Source organism: Bos indicus x Bos taurus, chromosome 14 (genome assembly GCF_003369695.1).
Source record: "Bos indicus x Bos taurus breed Angus x Brahman F1 hybrid chromosome 14, Bos_hybrid_MaternalHap_v2.0, whole genome shotgun sequence".
Taxonomy (NCBI): Eukaryota; Metazoa; Chordata; class Mammalia; order Artiodactyla; family Bovidae; genus Bos; species Bos indicus x Bos taurus.
Genome location: NC_040089.1, coordinates 76,810,962 through 76,830,901, shown reverse-complemented (window position 1 = coordinate 76,830,901; position 19,940 = coordinate 76,810,962). Strand labels below are relative to the sequence as shown.

At 41.7% G+C, this 19,940-nt stretch overlaps 1 protein-coding gene across 2 annotated transcripts in view; it reads left to right on the top strand.

The window, feature by feature from the left end:
* Nucleotides 1-19,940, top strand: part of ATP6V0D2 (ATPase H+ transporting V0 subunit d2) — a 56,385-nt gene that overhangs the window by 4,982 nt on the left and 31,463 nt on the right. The window contains exon 2 of one of the 2 annotated variants that reach the window (XM_027561622.1): nt 9,076-9,247. In XM_027561622.1, the coding sequence (XP_027417423.1) occupies nt 9,076-9,247 (172 nt within the window). Of the gene's footprint in view, nt 1-9,075; nt 9,248-11,600; nt 12,014-19,940 lie in introns of those variants that run through there. The other variant, XM_027561623.1, reaches the window with a different exon arrangement.

Below are 19,940 nucleotides of genomic sequence, written 5' to 3'. Positions count from 1 at the left end.
GTTTACATTGGACTTATACATTCTATATCGTTGTTCATTCGCTCAGTCATGTCCAACTCTTTTCGACCCCTTGGACTGCAGCACGCCAGGCCTCCCTGTCCTTCACCACCTCCCAGAGCTTACTCAAATTCATGTCCATTGAGTCCGGTGATGCCATCCAACCATCTTGCCCTCTGTCATCCCCTTCTCCTCCCGCCTTCAATCTTTCCAAGCATCAGGGTCTTTTCTAATGAGTCAGCGCTGCAAATCAGGTGGCCAAAATATTGGAGCTTCAGCTTCAGCATCAGTCCTTCCAATGAATATTCAGGACTGATTTTCTTTAGGATTGACTGGTTTGATCTCCTTATAGTCCCAGGGACTCTCAAGAGTCTTCTCCAACACCACAGTTCAGAAGCATCAATTCTTCAGTGCTCAGCCTTCTTTATGGTCCAATTCTCACATCCATACATGACTATCGGTAAAACCATAGCTTTGATTATATGGACTTTTGTTGAGAAAGTAATGTCTCTGCTTTTTATATACTGTCTAGGTTAATCATAGCTTTTCTCCCAAGGAGCAAGTGTCTTCTAATTTCAGGGCTACAGTCACCATCTGCAGTGATTTTGGAGCCCAAGAAAATAAAGTCTGTCACTGTTTCCATTGTTTCCACGTCTATTTGCCATGAAGTGATGGAACAGACACCATGATCTTAGTTTTTTGACTATTGAGTTTTAAGCCAGATTTTTCACTCTCCTCTTTCATATTCTGTGGGAACGGACAAATGTACAACACGTATCCACCACTGTTACATTATACAGAGTATTTTCACTGCCCTGAAATTATTCTGTGCTCTGACTATTCTCCATATCCGTGATCCGCTGCGGGAACCACTGGTCATTGTGCTGTTTCCCTAGTTTGGCCTTCTCCAGAATGTCACACAGTTGGGATCAATAAGTATGTAACCTTTCCAGACGGGTTTCTTTCACTTAATAACACACATTTGAGGCTCCTTCATGTCTTTTCATGGCAACACTGCTATTTTCATTAGATTTTTAAATTACAAACCAGACCGTTGTAAGTATTCTTTCATGTTCAAAAAAAGACAAAGTGGTAAGATGAACAGTTCAGAGCTCAAAAATTTAGTAAGAAATAGCCTTCCCTGGTGGCTCAGAGGTAAAGAATCCACCTGCAATGCTGGAGACACGGTTGGATCCCTGGATGGTGAAGATCCCCTGGAGAAGGCAATGGCCGCAGACTGCAGTATTCCTGCCTGGGGAATTCCATGGACGGAGGAGCGTGGTGGGCTGCAGTCCCCGGGGCTGCCGCTGAACAACAAACAACAAGCTTTCTCTGAAACACGTGCTGAACGGGACCCCGGCTCTCGGGTATGGTGAGAGGTCTGGACCCAGCCTTTCCCTTGTCGTCTCTGCTGTCGTTTCTGGGAAGCGGATGAGAGGAGCTGATTACAGCTTATGAACAATCATTAATGCTTCCTTTTCAAGGGACATGACCTCCATTCCTTTCCAACTGTGCCTTCATGTGGGAATTAATGCGTGTACTCAGCACGTTCTAGTTAGGGCCAGGGAAGGAAAGATGAAAAAGATAATACCCTGCCCTAAAAGGGCTCCCACTCTAAAGAATAAAAACATTGAAAGAGTAAGAACCCCTTAATGAGAGCGGTTGGGCCTCACAATTCTAAATGCATGCACGCTTGGCCGGGGACTTCATGTAGCGTTGTTGGGGCTGGCAGAAAATGAAAAACAAATTAAATGTCCACTGTAAGGGAGCTGGTTAAATAAATTATGGAACAGTTATATAATGTAATGTCCTATAACTACAGAAAAAAAAAGAAAAGGCATAATAAACTGTGAAAGGATTCATGTGGAATTAAAAATAGTAGTTACTGGGACTAGTAATGAGTGGCAGTGGTGTGGATACGTAGTTGACAAGTAGGAGACCTTATGCTATGCTAAGTCGCTTCAGTCGTGTCCGACTCTGTGCAACCCCATAGACGGCAGCCCACCAGCCTCCCCCGTCCCTGGGATTCTCCAGGCAAGAACACTGGAGTGGGTTGCCATTTCCTTCTCCAATGCATGGAAGGGAAAATACCTACTATCTATTAAAAGGTAGTCTAAAATTTAAAAAACTCTTATAGAAGGAAGACTCTTATTTCAAAGGAATTTCATCATTCTCCTTTACACACTATTTGTACCTCTAATTATGTGAAAATGAAAGTGTTAGTCACTCAGGCGTGTCCCACTCTTTGGGACCCCATGGACTGGGGCCCACCAGGCTCCTCTGTCCATGTTTTCTCCAGGCAAGGATACTGGAGTGGGTTGCCATGCCCTCCTCCAAGGGATTGTCCTGACCCAGGGATGTAACCCAGGTCTCCTGCATTGCAGGCAGATTCTTTACTATTTGAGCTACCCAGGAAGCCCTAATTATAGTACTTATTTTCTCTGCTTTGTATAAAAAATGCATATACAGTATTGTCAGTGTTCAAAAATACTTCCATCAGGCAGGATAAATTTAACTCAATTTAAAAGCTAGACAGCTTGGCCTATGAGGATTAAACCAGTGACCCTGGTGATGTTAGCACCACACTCTAACCAATGGGGCTTCCCTGGTGGCTCAGATGGTAAAGAATCTGCCTGCAATGCAGGAGACCTGAGTTTGATCCCTGGGTCAGGAAGATCCCCTGGAGGAGAGCATGGCAACCCACTCCAGTATTCTGGCCTGGAGAATCCCGTGGACAAAGGAGTCTGGCGGGCTATAGTCCATAGGGTCGCACATAGTTGGACACGACTGAAGCGGCTGAGCAGCAGCAGCTAACCAGCTGAGCTGACTGGCCAGTTACCATCCCATCTCTACCTGGTAAGCATTTCCTCAGAGCTCTTCTGCCTTTCTCTACAGTTATTCCTTCAGCCACAAATTCCATGCTGCATCTTGCTTGCCTGGAGAATGCCCATTCCTCTTTAAAATCTCCACTCGAAGTCATTTTCTCTATAAACCCTTTTGTACTCATTCCTATTCGGATAGAATTGACAAGTCTCAATTTTGTGCTTTATTGTGCCGTGTAATGTACCTAATTCTGTACAGCATCTGTAATATTTGCATAAGTATGTCATTCTGGGACAGGACGTTTGTCTCGTTTATCTATCTAGTCCCCTGAGATATCACAGTTAAGGGCTTAACTCCTAAATGAATAAATGAATCTATCCCCTCCTAAATTGTAAGCTTCTCAAGGGCAGAAACTGTAAACAGGTTTGCTTATAGAGGGGTTAGTTAACGAGGTGGGAGAATCCTTTCACAGTGTTAGAGTGTATCAGATCACCACGACGTATACTTTAAGTGCCTTAGAATTTTATTTGTTTGTTATACCCCAGTAAAACTGAACTTTAAAAAAAAAAAAAAAGACCTTTTTTAAAGGATAGAAACCACAGCATATCCTTTTTCGTCTCCTAGCTTCCCTAGCCTAAGGCTGTGTTTTGCACGTGGTAAAAATTTGAAAATACGCAATATGTCTGCCTGTCCTGACTCTGCTTCCTGGGCCTGGGGTATAAGCCAGCTGCTTAACTTTTAGCCATGGTGCTTTCCTTTCTGATAGATGGTATCTCCCTGGCCTAACTCCCAGTTTCTAAGGGAATCAGACATTTCTGAAAATGTTTTGTAAACTGTAAATCACGAGAATTTCCTGGAAGTCATAAGAACACAGCCTGAATTGCCGTGTATATACAACACAAATTAATTTACCCTCTTCTGCTAGACTTTAAAATCCCTAAAATAATCCTTCCCTTTTCCTGGTTGTGGTTAATAGTGTTTGGTGTATGACTCTTATGTTGTTGATTCTGCTTTCCTTCAAAGAGCACTGGTTTGTTTTGGAAACAATCATTCTATAAATAAATAAAAACTATTAAAATTTAAGAAGAGTTTATAGCTAAAGGATATATTCGAAAGTAAACTGAATCTTGAAGGGCAGTGGGTTGGGAAAATGTCAGTGAAATGGGGAACTGGAGGTGGGGTCAGGGGAGTTGAGCTGATAAGCTGTTCTAGGCTCTTGGGGAGAATTAATGGACTATAAGTAGAAAAACATAAAGGCATACTGGTGAGGGGTAAAGCAGTTGCCTGCAGTACTAGAGTATTCCAATAACACAGGAGTTTGTGCTGGGAAAATTTTCGAGGGCCACCGAAGGTCTAATTATGGAACTTCAGAATATTGAGTGAGGAGAGAGTCACGTCCAAATCTTCAGTCAAATACCTGTATGCATGGAAAGATGTACAGGTTATTTCTCTGAGCCTCGGCTTCTTCATCTGTGGAATGGGGATTATTGTTAAGGCTTATATTGTATGTTAAAATCATCTGTCAGTGGTAAAATACAAATAATTTGCAAGCTGCTTTTAATCTGCCTAAAATTCAGTAGCTCCATGCTACTTAGAGGGTCATTCTAAGATCCAAGCGTTTCTTAGGAAAGATGAAAGTTTGAGGCATGGAGTACAGAAAGGAAACAAACTTGGGAGAATCTATTAAGAGATTGCCACAGTGATCTAGGTTTATGACAAGAATCTATTAAGAGATTGCCACAGTGATCTAGGTTTATGACATTGTCATTCCAAATTGGGGTATAAGGAGAGGAAATCTGGGAAGATATCCAGAAACGATGCAGGGGATTTGGAGTTAATAAATCTTCAAAGAGGACTTGAAGAAAACTCTTCAAAGTTTCATCACCATGAGAATGGCAGTACCGTAGCAAAAATGGAGGAAGAAGCATCTGGCTTTAAAAATAGTGATAGATTTATTCAAATTAAGTAATTGTAAAGTATGATGGTAATATATTATTTAAGAAAATTCTGATTTAGGGAATAAAAATCAAAGTCAGCCAATCGAATCAAATTATTTTGGAAGGAGATAGGTATAAGTAAGGGGGCAAAAAAGGTCTTCATCTACATTATCTTTTTTAAAGCTGCACAGTAACCCAAAAAGCATACATTCTAACCCATTTTGAAGGTGAGAAAACTGAGTTTGGAAAGGTCAGGTAATTTCCATAAGTTCAGCATCAAGCAGAATGTGGGGAAGAGGTAGGGGGCTGCTCAAAGATAGCATCCTTCACAAGTACAGGTGCTGCCTTGGCATAAACCTACCTGGAGTGTGAACCGTCTGGACATTCATTTTTAAAGAGTTCCAACAGGAAGCTGCACAGGAAAGAAAAATGAACTACCCGACAAACCAACAGAGAAAAGATAGCAACCAGAGAGTTTTCCTGCCTCACGAGTCAAGAGATCTCAGCTAATTCCCTGAACCCAGTGACTGCAACCCACAGAAGAAGCATTTTTACATTATGACTCTTTGTACACGCATGCAGGCACATACGCATATATGCTATTATACTCTGTGTGATATACTCAGATATTTGTTATAATAGCTGAATCTGTTCCCATTGTGCTATTGTGTTTGGGACATATAAAATGGATTTAGTTGGCAGTGATCTCATAGTTCCTCATTTGAATAAAAAAGAAAAAGTGTCACTTGCAACACGACTCTGGATAAAAAAAGAGTAATTTTCCAAAGTGTGCTCTGTGGGAGGCTGCATTGTTTTCCAGTGGCTTGGGAAGTTCTGTACCAAACTCTTTCCAAAGAAATCATTCAAATTAATGTATTAAAGGCTTTCAGTTCCTGCAGTTAGAAAGCTTATTTATTCCAAATGTATCTGACCACAAAGCTCTATTCATCACATACCTACTAAGATAAGCATGGCTTCCCAGTGGCTCAGCAAGAATCACCCTGCCCATGTAGGTGACGCAGGAGACACAAGTTCTACCCCTGGGTTGGCAAGATCCCCTGGAGCAGGAAATGGCAACCCAGTCTAGAATTCTTGCCTGGGAAAGTCCCATGGACAGAGAAGCCTATTGGACTGCAGTCCGTGGGATCGCAAAGACCTGGACACGACTGAGCATGTAGGCACACACGTTTACATAAGCACTTGGGCAAATTCGAGGAAAAACATGTGACCCCAAAACTATCAGCATGATCGTTATCATTGAAAGATAATGATATTAACTCAGAGCAGATATTTCAAGCTAAGATTTTCTTCGGTTCTGATTTCCAGGGTCCCCATCTTAACTGTCCACCAACCACAGTTTTACAAGATTGCTTAAGCAGAGTCTGAAATACCTGAGACATTTAATTTCAGCATCTCACTGGCAGCTGAAAGAGAAACATATGTCCCGTGAGCCATATATCATGGTTTTGGAAGAAATACCATTTGTGTCATTCCTGTTGGCAAATATTTCTCCATGCTGAGACTGCACACTGTCAAATTGTAAAAAATCTGAACTGTCAAAATAAAAGACATGGCAAAAGAGTATGTTTTTTTTTTTCAGTTAAGCTAATTAAATAGATAATTGAGCAAATAAATTCTGCGGTCAGTCAGATGAAGAGCATTTCTGATGCATGATCTACTCCAGACCCTGAAGAATGCCTGTCTGCTGAGACTCAAGAACCACTTGACTGCAAATGCCCCCTCCTGCATCAGCTACCAGAGTGATTAGCTCATCACCCACAGGGCTCCCTGTTATCCTCAGGATCAAGAATGTCACACCAAATCTTCCTGGGGACAGCCCCTGCGTATTTATCTGGCTTCATTTCTTACCCCTCCTTCTCTCCCACTCAGCTCTTCAACAGCACTGAACTGCTTTGAATTTCTTGCCCCTCCCCACCTGTACAAATTCATGGAATGCCTTCCTTGCACTCTTTCGTAGCACTTGAAGGCTCATCTCTGGCTTAACCTTCTTCCGGAAACTTTCCTAGGCTTGTTTTGCTTTCATCCCTCTGAGTCTTGCTCTCATTTTCTCAGTTCAGTTCAGTTCAGTGGCTCAGTTGTGTCCGACTCTTTGCGACCCCATGGATTGCAGCATGCCAGGCCTCCCTGTCCATCACCAACTCCTGGAGTTTACCCAAACTTATATCTGTTGAGTCGTTTTCTATGTTCCCATAAATCAAGGTTCTTATCTGTATTCCTGAACTCAGCTGGTTGCATCATCTGTTTTTTCGTGCCTCTTCTTCCACCAGATTATGAGTTTGCTTGAAGATGAGGAATATGTTTTGTCTCCTGTGGTAACAGCACATAATAGATACTCAATAAATGTTTCAGTGAAAATTGCAATAAAGTCTAGGATGCTCTATTGCCTCCAGTCATGTGCTAGATGGTGCCAAAGACATTTCTGATGTTCAGATATTTGAGACACTTATGTGTTGGGTACCACACAGGAACCAAAAGATAAAAGATACTACTAAGAAATTGGAACTGTCTCTTTGGAGTTAACATATTAAGACTTTGTAATATCCTGGAATAGGAGGTGTTCCAGAAGTATTATCCAGGTATTTTGAAATTCAGATGAGTGAGGTTAAATAATTCCACGAGACAGAATTAAGTAACAGAATAATTGATGATCTGATTTGATTGATTGGTAATAAAATACAGATTTTTTTAAAGGTATGATACTGGCTTTGAATCAATTTCACAACATGATCTTGATGAAGTGATGGGATTGGATCTTTGTTTTTTAAAGGTTAAAACCCATTTAGACCCACTGAAACTCAATGTCTTCATCTGTAGGGTAAATATTAGTAATAAACTTTTCTTTGCCATCAAGCAGGGATGGAGGCTTAGTATCCTCAAACAGTTTTCCTAGCACTATTTCCAAATAGTGGCTCAGTTAAAACCAATTTGCAATCTCTGGACTAGGTGGTTTCTAATGTTCTTTTCAACTGTGCTCAATGATTCTAGAGTTCATATGTAATTAAAAGTTGTTTTTGATTACCTGCATTAACATTGAATCTTTTATTGCTTTAGAGATTAACATGCAAGTCTAAATCTTACGTAGACCTTATATTAAGGGAACTGTGCTGTTGGAGAAGACTCTTGAGAGTCCCTTGGACTACAAGGAAATCCAACCAGTCCATTTTAAAGGAGATCAGTCCTGGGTGTTCTTTGGAAGGAATGATGCTAAAGCTGAAACTCCAGTACTTTGGCCACCTCATGCGAAGAGTTGATTCATTGGAAAAGACTCTGATGCTGGGAGGGATTGGGGGCAGGAGGAGAAGGGGACGACAGAGGATGAGATGGCTGGATGGCATCACTGACTCAATGGATGTGAGTCTGAGTGAACTCTGGGAGTTGGTGATGGACAGGGAGGCCTGGCGTGCTGTGATTCATGGGGTCGCAAAGAGTCGGACATGACTGAGCAACTGAACTGAACTGAATAAAGTAGTAATAATTAAATATGCATTTATCAGACTTCCCTGGTGGAAGAGTGGATAAGAATTTACCTGCCAGTGTAGGAAATCGGAGTTCCATCCCTAATCCGGGAAGATTCCACATGCTGCAGAGCAGCTGAGCCCCTGAGTCACAACTACCGAAGCCTGAGTGCCCCGGGCCCTGCGAGCCACCCCTCCTGAGCCCACGGGCTGGAGCTACCGAAGCCTGAGCGCCCCGAGCCCTGCGAGTCACCCCTCCTGAGCCCACGGGCTGGAGCTACTGAAGCCTGAGTGCCCCGGGCCCTGCGAGCCACCCCTCCTGAGCCCATGGGCTGGAGCTACCGAAGCCTGAGTGCCCCGGGCCCTGCAAGTCACCCCTCCTGAGCCCGCGGGCTGGAGCTACTGAAGCCTGAGCGTCCCGGGCCCTGCGAGTCACCCCTCCTGAGCCCGCAGACTGGAGCTACTGAAGCCTGAGCGTCCCGGGCCCTGCGAGTCACCCCTCCTGAGCCCACGGGCTGGAGCTACTGAAGCCTGAGTGCCCCGGGCCCTGCGAGTCACCCCTCCTGAGCCCGCGGGCTGGAGCTACTGTAGCCTGAGTGCCACAGGCCCTGCGAGCCACAACTGAGCCCGGGGGCTGGGGCTACTGAAGCCCATGCGCCAGAGCCTGTGCTCTGCAGCAGGAAACATCACCGCAGCAACGAAGACCCAGTGCAATCAAATAAATAATAAACAGTAAATAAATATGCATTTATCATAAAGTTACTGCAAATTCAGTCAGTGTTGTAAAGCTTTTTCATGCATGTTCCAAATTTAACCTGATCTGGTGCTTTGTTTAATTTCAGATCTGAAAATTCATCTCCAGACCACGGATTATGGGAACTTCTTGGCTAATCAAGCCACTCCTCTTACTGTTTCTGTTATTGACACGGAGATGAGGAAAAAGCTCTGCAGAGAGTTTGAGTATTTCCGGAATCACTCCCTGGAGCCGCTAAGCACCTTTTTCACATACATGACGTAAGTGGCAGCAGGGGCCCTGCTCCTCCCCAGGGTAACTGTGCGAGCGACCCCTAAGAGTTCCAGGTGGGGTTAGGCTGGCCTGAAGTTCAAGACCACTTCTGTTTGTAAGTTTGAATGCATTCAGATCTGAGAACTGATAAGAGCGTGTCTTATCTTAGTGTTAGTCACTCTGTCCCCAGACTCTTTGCAACCCCCTGGACTGTAGCCCACCAGGCTCCTCCGCCATGGGATTCTCCAGGTAAGAATACTGGAGTGGGTGGCCATCCCCTTCTCCAGGGGATCTTCCCAACCCAGGGATCGAACTTGGGTCTCCCATATTGCTGGCAGATTCTTTACCGTCTAAGTGACCAGGGAAGAGCATAGAGCCACATTTTCACTGTTAGAAAATAGATTTCATTTATTTATTTCATTTACTTATAAACATGATTAGGTCATTCATTCTAAGCAGTGATAAGTGCTGCTGATGTTTGAAACTTTCCAGATGTTGGAACTGAAGGTAGGTACTACGCCACATTTTCAGATCGCTTGTCAAGGTGGGGTTGAAATATCACAGATCTTTCTTAAAGTCACACCTACCCCTTCAACAGAATAAGGAGCTCCCATCATAGTTAGACGTGTCTTATTTTTATCCCTCTCTGTCACCAGTGGTTCCAGTCTTGCGGTGTGAAGGCCCTTCTTTCTAAAAAGTGTTTGAATTTCTACACAGTAGTAAATTGTATTTCTTAATCTAGTTAACAAACTATATCCAGTGCTCAAAACTTTGGGCCCCTTCAGTTGTCTTAGCTGATAAGCTGAGAATGAATGCCCACAAAGGATGAGCTGTCTATCATGTACATATAATTTAGATTAATATACAGCTATGATTACTACATCCAGGCCATAGACTGGTTGAGAAAGGCTTATAATAAAAATATCCCTCTATTCCACCTATCCCCTTCCTCCCCACACAGTTCTTCCTAAAAGTAAGCACTTCTCAGTTACTTATTATTTTTCTAAAAAAAAATTGCACTGTGTGTATGTATATCGATACAAACTCAACCCACCCTACTCCCACATTTCAATTCATACAGATGACATCAGTTTTCCTCCATTAATATTTGTTAGAAATATCCTCATCCACGTCATGCATTTTTAATAACTGTGTGGAGGTCCATGTTTGGTAGACATTATAACTCAGTTTATCAGGCATTATTATGAGTCTGGGTGAACTCCGGGAGTTGGTGATGGACAGGGAGGCCTGGCGTGCTGCGGTCCATGGGGTCGCAGAGAGTCGGACACGACTGAGCGACTGAACTGAACTGATTAACAGATAACTTTTTTTTTCTATTACAAAAAGTTTGCAACTAGCTCTAACTCATTATAGTGTAGGTCTTGAATTTATTTCTAAGCTAAATTTCTAGCAGTGCAAGGAGTGAGTCAAAGGAATGTCCCTTTGTTTATTTTAGAAAATTTGCTAAGTTGAACGCAACGGAAGTAGCACCAATCTGTACCCCCAAAACAGTGCATGAGAAAGCCTGTGCCCCTACACCATTACCAACATCAGATATTATCTTTTTAATTTTTACCCTAACAATAGGTTAAAAACTATCTCTTTGCTTTAATTTATATTTCTTTATGGGCTTCCCTGGTAGCTTAGCTGGTAAAAAAAAATCTGCCTATAATGCAGGAGACCCCGGTTCAATTCCTGGGTCAGGAAGATCCCGTGGAGAAGGGATAGGCTACCCACTCCAGTATTCTTGGGTTTCCCTGGTAGCTCAGGAGCTAAAGACTCCACCTGCAATGTGGGAGACCTGGGTTCAATCCCTGGGTTGGGAAGATCCACTGGAGAGGGGGAATGAAGGGAACAGCTACCCGCTCCAGTATTCTTTCCTGGAGAATTCTTTGGACAGAGGAGCCTGGCAGGTTACAGTCCATGGGGTGGCAAAGAGTCGGACACTACTGACTTTCACTTTCCATATTTCTTTATTAGCAAAAAGGAATATCTTTTCACACTTACTAGTCATGTATATTTGCTACCTGACCCAATTCTTTGTGTATTTTTCCTATTAGAGTATGCAGCATTTTTCCTTGATATACAAGGACTCTATAAATTAAGAAAGTTAGCCCTTCGTCCATTTGATATAACTTAACTTTTATTTTAATTTTTTTGCTGTAGGTATATTGACATTTTTTATGTAGTTATCATCAGTTTTTTTATTGTACAATCTTTTGATTATTGTGTCCTGCTTAGAAAAGCCTTCACTCCAGAGCATCAGTAAATTCACCTGTCTTTTCTTCCATTCTTTTGTTGCTGTTTACATTTAAAATTTTGATTCATGTAAAATGTATTTTGGTGTAAAGAATGAGAGTAGGGATCCAGCTCAAATTGTCTTTCCCAAATAACGATCCAGTAAGTACTTAGAAGGAATGATCGTAGTTCAAGGCAGGAAGCAATCACTGATGAACCTGAGACGTGTTGTTAGCGCCTGTGTTCCCTGTTTGTGCAATCTAGCCTCCTAACAGTGCTGTAGTCTGGGATTTTGTTTATAGACAAGGTATAGATGCTGACGTTTTGAAAGAATCCACCGATAAACAACTAGTTTGAATGAAGATCAGATATGAACCTGGGTCTGACTCAGTCCAAAGCCCAAGCATTTTCTTTGAGAAAGATTCTGGAAAGGCTTCCCAGAAGGGCCGACATTGTTGGCAAGGCTGGAAATGGAGTAGAAGTTGGAGATTCCGGAGAAGGCTGGGTTTGAAGCATGCCGATGGGAAGGACGCTGAGTGAGTAATAACCGGTCAGTTTTGGCTGGAGCAGGCTGTGCAGAAAGAGGAGTGGGATGGGTAAGGGAGGCTACGGAAGAAAATTCCAGTCAGATTATGGAGTCTTCAGAGACAAGTCTTACTCAGTTCTGGTCATCACCGTTTTAAGGAAGAGGAAATGAAAACTTAAGAGCAAGAACTTGCCCAAACCACTAAAAAGTGATTTGAAATAAATGTTAGCAGTAGGCTGTGCAGAATTATTTTGCTCAGACTTAGGTGAGTGCAGAAAAGCTGACCTGTGGTGAAGACAGAGGGCAAGTCCAATTTTAATTAAATCTGAAAGCTGCCAGGTTTTGTACTTTTTAGGTTGAGAGACGATCTCACATGATGGAAATTTTCCCCAATATGTTAAGAAATACTCTAAGAATGACGCTGAGGCATTTGGTCAGTGGTTTCTCTTATGTGATGATTCCATGATTGATTGTTTTCTAACTATAGAATCTTAAACCTGGAAGGAACCTTAGATTAATTCAGCAAGACTTCTTATTTCACAACAAACTATCATATTTTATATCATATTGATCTAGTTAAATATCATATCATATTGATCTAGTTAAAATATACTGTTTCTAAAAATAAATACTTAAAATTTAAAATATTTCTAGTCATTAGTGATATTTAAAAACTGTGTATAAGTATGTATAGATAGTCACAGATACCTGGGTAGAATGTTAATGCAAAAATGGACACGGAAGCCTCGTTTTGGTAGTATTCGCATTGTTAGTAATGGGCGTGTTTTAATTCATCTTCTTCCTCTCTCTCTTTTGACGGTAAACTCTTTGAACTAGTTCTTTTAAGTATCTCTATCTGGACTCATTAGCAAATAATGAACACTGAATATTTGTTGAATCAATATATAATCCTGTATATATTATATATACATCCTACACCTGCATATAGAAATATACTTTCAGACAATTCAGGATTTTATGTCTTATATTTAATTCATGTATGGTACTTGAGGATTGGTTATTTATTGAACGGTATGTCAGGGCTAAAAACCAGATGTCATTCCTATAGATGTGTTTTATGTGGCCAGGGTAGTCTTTACAGTAATATTAAAAAATATGTTTCATTAAGGCTTGCATTCCCCAATTAGCCACGGTCTCCAACGCTCCCTTCTGTCTTATGATCTGCATGTATTTAAGTTACTTATCAGACCCCAGATGTGTAGGTTTCTTATCAGGCATCAGACCTAGATGTTTTACCTACATCTTTGCACCAGAACCATGCAAAGAAGTGTTTATATCTCCAGTTTTCAAGTTAGAGAAACGGAGGCTCAATGAATCAATGTGTATTTCAAAGTGAGAGCATTATTAAGAGATTTGGAAAGCATTTGGTGTGGGTCCATCATTCTAGAAAGCTGATGGTCTTGCACTCACTCCACAGTTTGTCAAAAGGCAAGTAAATCAGAAGTATCTGTGGGCCTTTAGAACAGAAGTATATTCCTGATCCCTATCCCAGGAGATTCTGACCTAATTGACCTGGGAGTGGGGCCCACCTGTATTTTGGAAAGCGCCCGGGTTATTCAGATGGGCACCCCTAACTGAAAATGTCCCATTATGGTGCCCTAACGTTATGACTTGGAAGTCACTTTCACAATTATTCCCGTGAGTCTTTAGCCACAGTTAATTACAATGAAAAGTGTTATCCCCTTGTTGGAGACCAAAGGAATCACACCAAAGCCTAGGTCTTCTGAATCTCAGTCCATGGTTTGTCCCACCATTCATGTGACGTGCCAGCATCCAGCAGTGCCTGGAGTTCAGTTCAGTCGCTCAGTCGTGTCTGACTCTTTGCGACCCCATGAACTGCAGCCCACCAGTCCTCCCTGTCCATCACCAACTCCCAGAGTCCACCCAAACCCATGTCCACTGAGTCTATGATGCCATCCAACCATCTCATCCTCTGTTGTCCCCTTCTCCTCCTGCCCTCAATCTTTCTCAGCATTAGGGTCTTTTCCAATGAGTCAGCTCTTTGCATCAGGTGGCCAAAATATTGGAGTTTCAGCTTCAGTATCAGCCCTTCCAATGAACACCCAGGACTGATTTCTTTTAGTGCCTGGAGATACATTACCAAAACAAAGGTGTATGTGTGTAGGACAGGTGTCCAGTAGTTCTGAATCTGTTTTTCTTACTTCTCTTTTAAAACATATTGCAAAGTCAAGTGTCTATCTAGCACCTTGAACTGCCATCAGGTAGGCTTACTTCCCGCCCTATGAGGAAATTCCCAGGGTATCATTATGAAAATGATTAAGCCAACCCTAATAGAAACGGTCTATATTTAAAGTGGTATGATAGATACAGTATGAATGTACAAGAACTGTACATTCGTGTGATATAATTACCGTATATGTGAAACTTGCTTTGAAAATCTGGATGGATATTTTTAAGTGCCTAATCGCAGGAAGATCTGGAGGTTTTGTGTACTATAATTATACACAGTGCTGTGAAACAAAGGAGTGAATCCTATAGCATTTTAATGAAGAGACTGTATAATATAGGCTTGGATTCTTTTGTTTTTCTTCCCTCCTACTCAGCCCTTTCCAGCAGCATTTCAACTTCTATCTTTTGAGATTAGCTCTCTGATTAAAATATTTTAATATTCAAAATACTAATTTAACTTTTTAAGCTTTAAGTTTTATTAATCTTTAAAAATAAATTTTCTCAATGTAGGATAACCAAGGAAATATACTCTTCAATACTTCACAGTAACATCAACCAAGAATCATAGGCTAAGATCCACACAGTGAAGAAAGCTTTAGAGATTCATTTAGAAAAGCTAGTCAAAAGTTCTTGAGTATCTCAGTGACACTTTATAACCCTCTACAGGTTTTGCATTGTGTTGTACAGCTTGGTTTGCCCTAAAAAGTTTCTCTGAATCAGGTCTTCTGGTGCTAAAATGAGGAAGTGAAAGTTGCTCAGTCGTGTCTGACTCTTTGTGACCCCATGAACCATACAGTCCATGGAATACTCCAGGCAAGAATACTGGAGTAGGTAGCCTATCCCTTCTCCAGTGGATCTTCCAGATCCAGGAATGGAACTGGGGTCTCCTGCATTGCAGGAAGATTCTTTACCAGACTCCTCCACAAACTGGATCACAAACTTGGTCACCCCATCACTTGTTAGGCAAAACATAAATAGCATACCTCTGAGTCAGTGAGAACTCACATTCCAGTGGAGCAGGTAGATGCATCCGCAAAGGGTGAAAAGCTGACAGAATTACGCAACAGCTGCAATGGACGTGAACATTCAGCTGGAGGGAGCTGGAGGGTGAGATGACTAATCCTGATGTTGAAAGAGTTTGCAGAGAAGGTAGAATTTGAACCAGGATTTCAAGTGGGCATCAGATTGAAAGAATACACTGTGTAAGTGAGACACGAGAAGATTGTCTACCTGGGGGTGATGGGTCGTCTCAGGCGTGGCTGGAGCCCAGGCAAGAGCAGGCGTGTGACTGGGGAATGAGATGAGAGGCAGGCCTGACGCAAGGCTTCACCTGTCTCCATCAGCAACAGCCAGTTGAGGGAAGCTTTTCAGGAAGGGTGCTACCGCTCCCTGCTTCAAACACCCACGTCCTTTTTGTTAGTAAGTAATAGAGACCCTAAGATGTGACATTTGTGTATGTGTGTGTTAGTTGCTTAGTCATGTCCGTCTCTTTGCAACCCCATAGACTGCAGCCCACCAGGCACCACCACCACCCCACCACCCCCATTCCATGGGATTCTCCAGGCAAGAACACTGGACTGGGTTTCCATTTCCCTCTCCAAAAGGAACTGTAGAAAGAAAGAAAGTGAAGTCGCTCAGTCATGTCTGATTCTTTGCGACCCCATGGATTGTAGCCTACCAGGCTCCTCCGTCCATGGGATTTTCCAGGCAAGAGTTGCCATTTCCTTCTGCAATGTGACATTGGGTTTTCCAAATAGTGTTTCAAAGATGCTGCTTTTTCTTGTTTGTTTTTACTTTTCAGCTCTCATTGTCTTGAAAAGTGAGGGGGAATGATCTGCTACATATTTTAGGAAGATGATTCTGCTGGTATTGTGAAAGATGCATTGAAGAAATGAGACATGAAGCAGAGAAACTATAGAGGAAGCTATTTTAAACGTTTACACTTAAAATATTGATAGGAAGAAGAAGACAGTGGTTAGATGCAGTTGCTAGGCAGACCTGACAGAATTTAGCATCTTGACTTATGATGCAATGAGTGAGAGAAAGCAATCAATGATTCCTGGAATCCTAAGCTAAGGGAGCAAAGCATTTGCAAATAAGATAAAGAGTTTTGTTTTATTTCTAATCAAAAAGAATAAGAAGCCTATTTAAGTTACATTAAATTAATAAATTATCCTTAGTCGCACCATGATTTGATATATTTTTATACTCATACATTTTAAAAGAATTAAGATCACTCTGTAAAATAATTTAATCTTTGATATCTATTATCAGGATTTTTTCATGTTAAAAGTTTTTTCTAGTATTTTTAAATGACTGTATAGGCTTCTGTCTGGTCATGAACATTCTAGATGTGTTTTGTTTCTTCCTGACTTCCAAGTCTGCAAAGTATTTAATTTGTTAAATTCTGAGCTCAAGAATCAAATCCCCAATACAAAATATCAGGTTGAATAATACCCAGTTGACAACACTGTGTATTTGTGATTTTGATTCTTTGGCCAGAAAAGATCTTCTGAAACCTTACAAATTGCACCATCTTAAAGGTTTTATATCCAGAGATTCTATGAGAATGTTAAATGGGAAGCAAAAATGTCCATAGTCCAGCTGCTGATGAGACCTTCTTTGTGTAAAATTCTCCAGGCTCTGGAATTGAAAACACTGGTGCTCTTCTACAAAAGCAATACTTGGTCTTTCTGTAACTGAACGATACTTAATCAGCATAAGTGAGTGAATAAGTCACTCCATGGTGTCCGACTCTTTGAGAATCCTCCAGGCCAGAATCCTGGAGTGGGTAGCCTTTCCCTTCTCCAGGGGATCTTCCCAACCCAGGGACTGAACCCAGGTCTCCCACACTGCAGGCGGATTCTTTACCAGCTGTGTCACAACAGAAGCCTAATTAATCCGCATGACCTTTATTAAGTGACTGCTGTGAGTGAAGGCCTATGCTAGGTTCTAAGACTGGAGATGAATTGAATACAGACTTTCTTCTCTAAGCCAGTGGAAGAGTTACTTAAGGCGCAGATTCCAAGACCATGCCTCTAAAAATCAGGTTTTAGTAAATCCTGGACTGCAGTTTAGGAATCTATACTTTCAGTAGGCCCTACAGGGATCCTGATGTACATGAGAAATTCTTACAGCCAGTAGGCAGGCTCTGAGTGTACAGTACACCAGCTGTGGGGCCCTGAAAAAGTTCCTTAGTCAATCAAAGCCTTTTCCTCATCTAGAATAATAATTATATACAATAGAGTTGCAAGTTTACCTGAAAACACATATACAATATAGAGTCATAAGTGTTAATTGAAAGTTCTATGTTGCATGAGGCCCAGTGAAATGAAAATACATGGCCCTTGGTAAAGAACAGTAATTTCAAGAGACCAACAGCAGAGAATTAAACCAAGCATGGTGATGGTTTAGTAGCTAAGTTGTGCCCAGCTCTTGCGACCCCATGGACTGTAGCCTGCTAGGCTCCTCTGTCCATGGGATTCTCCAGGCAAGAATACTGGAGTGGGTTGCTGTGGCCTCCTCCAGGGGATCTCCCCAACCCAAGGATGGAACTCGTGCCTCTTGCGTCTCCTGCATTAACAGGTGGACTCTTTACCATTAGCACCATCAGGGAAGCTTACTGAAAAATATACACGAATATAATATGTAAATAAATCCACACACACAGTATATCTACATACATTTGCTCAATACAGCTAATTTTTCTCATTAGGGTCTTATCACCTGTGAAAGTGAGAAAAGATTGCATAAAGGAGGTAATGCTGAGACTGAGGTTGGAAGGAGGGGACCCTGTTTGTACGCGGCCAGGAGGGAAAAATCTAGCGGAGAGAGCAGAAACATAGGCTTAACCAGTACTGCTGCTGGATTGCCCATACCACTTAACTGATAAAAGCGAAAGTAGTGTCTGAAGATTAAGGACGCTAAGGTCATGGGTGTAAAAGACCTTAGGATGCTACAACAGTTCTCCCCAGAGTGAGAAATCAAGGTAGATGCATCGTTTTCTTTGTTTATCCACATTCTGGCTAGGCGGCAGTCAACCACCAGGGGGCGCGATTGATCCCCGTAACCCTTTCTCCGCATCTCTGCTCCTTCCCCAGCAATTGTTTGGTAAGACTTGAGACTGTCCCATAACCCTGGTACTAATTCATATAACCACTGCCCTAGTTGTATTTTATCTTGTTTGTTTTATTTTTAAAATTTAAAATGAAGCACCTGTATTTTTTTTTAAATAGTTTTTATTAAAAAATGCATTTAGTGCTTTCTGCAAACCAACAGTTTTACAGTCACTTTGTCGCTGTGTAGTTGCTAAGTCACATCTGACTCTGAAAGCCCATGGAATAGCCTGCCAGGCTCCTGTCCACGCGATTTTCCGGCAAGAAGACTGGAACGTGTTGGCCATTTCCTTCTCCAGGGCATCTTCCCCACCCAAGAGTCGAACCCAAGTTTCCTGCATTGGCAGGCGGATTCTTTACCACTGAACCCCTGGGAAACCCTACAGTCACTATTCATGCATGAAATTTAATTCTCACCACAATCCTATGAGGTGGCTTTTCAGAAACACAGAACAGGTTTCAAAAGTTAAGTCTTTACTTCAGTACCTATTTCCCAAGCCCAGAAGGAAGCACTCATAAATTTTATGTATGCCTTTTCAAATTTTTTTCAACATGAAAAAAGTTTATATGTATGCATGTATTTATATCTAAACCAACATGTAAAATATACATAGCTGGTTTTAATTTTTTTAGAACAGTTAAATTATATGATGTATTGTTTACAATTTGTCTTTTTTTTTAGTGTAATCTATTGATATTAAGAATTTTCTACAGAAGTGCATAATGTTGTTGTTTAGGGGCTAAGTCATATCTGACTCTTTTGTGACCCCACGGACTGTAACCCACCAGGCTCTCTGTCCGTGGGACTTACCAGTCAAGAATACTTTAGTGGGTTGCCATTTCCTTCTCCAGGGGATCTTCTTGACCCAGAGATCGAGCCCGTGTCTCCTGCTTTGCAGGCAGATTCCTTACCCCTGAGCCACCTGGAAAGCCATGAGTGCACATGGATCTACCTTATTTTAAAGCATATGTTGTGTACTGTTCCCTCGTTTGTCCATATAGTTTATCTCTTTGCTATTTCGAGTAATACTACAATGGAAATCATTGTACCTCTTATGTTTGCTGTCTCTTGCCGGCATTTCTTTATGAGGGATTTCCAGAAGTGACATTGCTTTGTCCATAACTGTGCAGGTTCTGGATTTTGACAGTTATCAGCAGAAATGTTTTATTCCTTTCCCTATCTTCTCAGCTGTTTCTTTTTCTTCTTTCCTCATTGAAAGAAATAAGATTCTCCGAAACCTGTTGTGACTGGTGTTTTGAATATAATAAACATGAAATTCACCAGTCACTATTCTTGACCAGATGGAGAACACCCTACAATATACACTCACAGCATGTTTAACTGTCTAATGGACAAGAAGAGTCATCACCCCATTGGAGTATTCCTATCAATTCTGTAATATTTACATACACTGCTATGGAAGAGGCAGCATTGAAGCCATCTTGCTAATGTTATTCTTCTCAATAGAACAGTGTAGAAAGAGCAAGGAATAAGCAGCTATGATCCCTAGACAAAGTACCAGGAATCTCCTTCATCCTCTTTACCCAGGGACTGTCAGAGTTAGGGTCACAGGAAGAAATGTACTCATCAAGTGAAAAACATCATCACTG